This window comes from Habropoda laboriosa, unplaced genomic scaffold (genome assembly GCF_001263275.1).
Source record: "Habropoda laboriosa isolate 0110345459 unplaced genomic scaffold, ASM126327v1 scaffold155, whole genome shotgun sequence".
Classification (NCBI taxonomy): Eukaryota; Metazoa; Arthropoda; class Insecta; order Hymenoptera; family Apidae; genus Habropoda; species Habropoda laboriosa.
In genome coordinates this window covers 309,884-315,037 of record NW_017100290.1, presented here as the reverse complement: position 1 = coordinate 315,037, position 5,154 = coordinate 309,884, and the positions used below count along the sequence as shown (strand labels likewise).

At 35.3% G+C, this 5,154-nt stretch overlaps 1 protein-coding gene across 1 annotated transcript; it reads right to left on the bottom strand.

Moving 5' to 3' along the window:
- Window positions 1-2,769: 2,769 nt before the first annotated feature.
- On the bottom strand, window positions 2,770-4,547 carry LOC108573807 (AP-1 complex subunit mu-1). The gene is made up of 2 exons (XM_017936284.1): window positions 4,418-4,547; window positions 2,770-4,071 (listed from the first exon to the last, which is right to left on the bottom strand). Exon 2 carries the CDS (start codon window positions 4,052-4,054, stop codon window positions 2,786-2,788), a length of 1,269 nt encoding a protein of 422 aa, XP_017791773.1. The 5' UTR covers window positions 4,055-4,071; window positions 4,418-4,547; the 3' UTR covers window positions 2,770-2,785.
- Window positions 4,548-5,154: the final 607 nt, after the last annotated feature.

Here is a 5,154-nt window from a genome sequence, read left to right as displayed (position 1 = left end):
AAATGTGTTCCTATTTGTAAAACCCAAGGTGACATTGATTTCGCCATGAAAACAAACTGTTTTCGAAATTGTTTTCACTGATATCTATTGTACACTCCATACCCTACAACTCTTGTTCTAAACTTTTTTTTGTCAGATGGCTGTAAATGGGTGAAAAATCGTGCGTCGCGTTAGGGGTAACACCCTGTATTCTATGGGTCGAAAGAAAAAAAAATGTTATACAAACATAGGTCTTTTAGAGCTTCGTTAAAAAGTTATGGAAATAATACGAAATGAAGGGAACAATAGCAGACTCGCGGTTATTGCTATGTAATACAGAAGTAGATCAGCAATATTTACGTTTACTCAGTTTATGCAAGAAGCAACTAATACTCCGTCCCAAAAATGTCCACCGTTTATGGTAATGCAAGATTGACATCAGAAAACATCAGAAGACATCAGATAACAGAATTTCGTTATTATTTTGTTCCATTTCAGTAAATGCATCGTTGATTTTTTGTATCAGTTCATTACGCGATTTTGTAAATATCGCGCAAATATTGATGATCTATTTCTGTATTACATCACAGTAACCGTGAGTCTGCTATTTCCTTCATTTCGTATTACCGCCATAACTTTTTAACGAAGCTTTAAAAGACCTATGTTTGTGTTCCGTACCGAACATTTTTTTGTCTATTTTCGCATCGAGCCTTTCTCCTTTTATTTTTATAGCTTAAGGAAATTGTAAGACGGGCCTGAAGAATCCGCGACCCATAGGATTAGCCGGGGCCGTTATTAAGCGCGTACCCTCGGTAATTTCACCACCAGAACTCAGTTTATTAACCATTGTCCCGATTTTCCAATTACTGAACTAGTGTCTTCCTTCTCTCATGTCCTATCTCCTTTTTTTCGGAATTCCCCAAAACCCCGACACCTCATACTTCTACCACCAGCTTCTACCACCACTTCCCACCACCACACCCTACGACCAATACTTAATGTTCTTATTTCTCCCATTTTTCACTTCCAAAATTAAACTCCGCCCTCAGTAGCTGAGATGCGTGACTTCCTCTGAATTTCGAATCAGTATCATTCTGAACGTTAAATAACCAAGTATTGAGTCAGTCCGAGCGCTGAACGCATAATCAAGTCGTTTATATTATAACGTTGGAGAAAGGGTATTCCGGGATCGCTTCAGACCTCGTTAGAAAACAGTCCGATTTTTCTCTTGTGATCCAAGTTTGAAACATAACTCAAACCGACGCGAGTACACGACAGTTTGTATAACATTTTTTTTTTATTTCGACCCATAGAATATGTATACCGACAACGTTTGGCCATTAAAACCTGGGACATACTGTATATATATTTTGTATGCAATATACTAAAGCAAACTAATATAATTGTAATGTTCATGTTTGGTCCAAAATTTTTATCACGAGTCAGACTCGTCAAAGTACGGCAAGGGGTTAATCATAACACACTGGCTCACACTTCGATGCTTATTCGCGACTTTTTGGCTAAAAACTTGACTAACATTATCTTCTAAGCACCGTGTGAATTTTTCCTGTTTCCCAGACTGAAACTTCCATCACGGAGACACAGTCTTGAGTCAATTGATGTGATAAAACTAAATTCGCTAAATGAACTAAAAACAATCCCAGAAATCGAGTTCCAGTGATATGTACATATTATGAATATTGGAAAAATTATTGGCATGAGTGTATTGTATTGGCATATACCAAACAGATATTATTGAATAAGTGTATAATTTGAATTTTAGTTTATTTGTCCTGAAACTTTGTTGATACATTAATTATTCAAGAGATCTTTCATGTGGATTCGATTAAGAATAATGGTTAATTCTTTTGTCTCAAAACAAGTGAGAAATGGTAAGTTACTTTTAAAAACGTTCACCTTGATTAAAAGTTTAAATAAAAATTCGTATCTAAAACAAAATTTTTTTTCGTTCTCAATATAAATAAGGCGATTTTTACTGGAGATTTGGAGATGTATTGTAACTAGAAACCCCGTTAAACGCCTGAAATTTAATAAAATATACGATTGTATCTGCGATAGTGTAAAAAAAAAGAAGACGGATTTCTCGGGTTGACGAAAAACGCATATAAATCGGTTTCTGTTAAAAATTTAATACATCTGTTGAGTGTCTTAAGTTACTAATACATTGTTTACAATAATAAGAATATTATTATCCATTGTCATACTGATATACAATAGTAATCTTTTTCCATGTAATACTATTACATCTTAAATTAGTACGGAAAAACGTGTCTATTAATTCGTTAACAATTCCATGAAAACATTAAGATACAATGATTTTCAATATATTTACAATTCATTCGTTTGTTTGTTTGTTTGTTTAATATTGATTATTTAAATTATATAGTAACCCCTGTATATAGAAAATGCGATTGATAACATGTATCAAATAACGTGGCATTGAAAGAAAACAAACAAATAATAAATTAAGTACTCTGCATTTCCACGTGATTTATATAACAACACGAAACGAGATTACAAAATTACAATTGCCAAAAATGGATCAGTCAAATAAACATCAAACATCAGAAATTATTGCTCAATACTGCAAACGCTATTTTTATATTCTATAGATCTTGATTTTCGTATGGATCACGATCGTTTCGGAAAATGGCTATAAAGTTAACTGTAAACGTTGGGAAGCATACTAAGCGTAGCAAACCGACTAGTTTTCACTTCTGCATTCCCAATTAACATTAATGTAACGTGTTAAAAATGTCTTTTCCCTCCACTAATTTTTTTATGTCTAATTTGTCCTCAATTGATAGTCTCCATTCTGTGTAATGTATCTCACCCATGGTAGTGCCTGATATCCACTCTTTTCGATAATTTTTAAATAACGGACTTGAATTCCTGATGTAGTGAAATAAGGGATCTCAAACTTAACTTGAATTGGTGGCTTTCCTTCCACATCCTCTCCAACTACAGATGGTAAACCAAAGTGTGCCCTCATCAGATATTCCTTTCCTCCAGGGAATGATTTAATAAACCATGTTATTGCACTCTGTTCTGGTGAATATTTGACACTTCCAATAGTGGTCTTAAACTTGGGAGAGTCTGCATCATTGGGTACTGGAATCACTATTTCTACGTTGTTGGCCGTAGAACGCCTCTTAAATTGTGATCTTGCTTTTATCATGTACTCTACTCTGCTGTGAGCATGTCTTTCGATTACAGATTCAATCCATATCAGAGGTTTCACGTGTGTATTTAGTCTATACGACATTAGTTCAAACTCTCCATCAGGAGGAATAAAGGAAATTGTTCTGTCATTTTCAAATCTGGATAATCTAACACACTGATGGAATTTCACATCTTCCAATTCCACAGACTTGGACTTTCCACGTCCTGTAGACTCGAACAGAACTTTATCATTTAGGCCAAGTCTCAGTTCTGGCATTCCAGACAGATAAACTCTCATTTTTATGGCACCCACAATTTCAGAGCTCAAAACATTTCCATTGGCATTTGCAAGAAGATTCACAGATTCAATAACATCGAGAAAAACTTCATTTTTACGGTATTTGATGCCCTCTGACCTCCAAGATACCGCATTAGTCACAGCCATAGGAATGCGTGGTTGAATTTCAAGTTTATGCCCTTCTTGGGTAATATACTCTTGTAAGATCTTACTGTCTGTGGTTTGTGGATATCCAAAGTCAATTAATTCGTCCAAGAGCTCATAAATTACAACAAAGTTGTCTCGTATGCTCTCTTCTTCCAATTCCTTGAAATATTCTTGCATGACTTGCACCAGTTTATGCAAGAACACAAATACTAGTGAAATATTGGCATTCTTTTTTGTAGTTGACACGATATACAAATTATTGTACTTTATATACGCGTATGTACATTCAGCAGTTTGAATGATCGGAGTAAGATTGCCTTCCTCCTCACGCTCCATTACAAGGGGCATGAACTTTTCTATGACACCTGTTTCTATGTCTCCACGATAATTCCGTGAGATCAAAACCTTCCCCTTCACATCTAAAATATATATCGCAGATGTCGACATCTTGAGAGCCCGTTAAACTGAAAGGAAGAAAAAAAAAACCATCTGTTACCCTAACAAATCGATTCTTACTCGAAATACAAAGCGAAAATGAAGAACGATCGATGAAATCGTGCGGCAGATCGTACATTGAGAAGACATAATAGAGGTTATGTTGTCAAACCGAAGAGTACTATAAGAGCAAAAAATTGGATCTGAAATTAAAAATCCGATTCACGAAACTCGTACCATGGAGTAAAACATGTAGAAACGTAAGATGGAAGTGAAAAAACGATTCGAAGAAAATACAACTTGACACTCGAGGATACGTCAAGGAGATTGAACGAGAGTTTCAATGGAAAATTCGTCGAATATTCAAGTACTTACATATTCTTCTAATTCCTTGAGGAATATGAACCCTTTGCTTATTTACATCGAAGAGAATTTCTCTTGTTGAAGAAAAAAAGAAGAGAATTTATTGACAAAAAAGCCCTCCCCTCCCAACTATTCGAGTGCCACTGTGGACCACCCTGAAGTTGCTGCGTACTGAGACAATTGAGGCGCATGCGTTGCCAACTTCGCGCTGAATATCGACCGTCTCTATTCCGCGTCATTCAAACACTTTATAAGCGGAAATATTTAGTGGCAGGCATTTTTTCTATTCTCTTTTTCTTTTTTTCTGAATTTCAGAACGCGCTATCGCCTCGACTTTATTGCCACAGTAAAAAAGATAATTTAATAGTCAGTTCTTCGAAGGAAACAACGCTAGTAATACTGCTGAATTGGCGAGTCGTAAAATTCGTCGTACCCTAATTCGAATTACCGATACTTTCGTTTTATTAATCCGCGTTATTTTTCAACGCCGTCGCGTAAAAACACGATGAAACTTTTACAATCATAGTTATTGTAAATTTCACGTCACTGCTTTTATTATCTTATCTTCAGCTAAATGTTTATCTTATCGTAAATCTTATCACGCGTCCAACCGAAATGTTTCGTCTTTCATTTCTTTTTCTTACTTTTTAAACCCCTCGACGTATTACGTTTCGACACTATTACTTTTACAAATTCAATTTTTTCAAAAACTAAGCTTCTCACGAACAAATTTTATCCTATATTTTTCC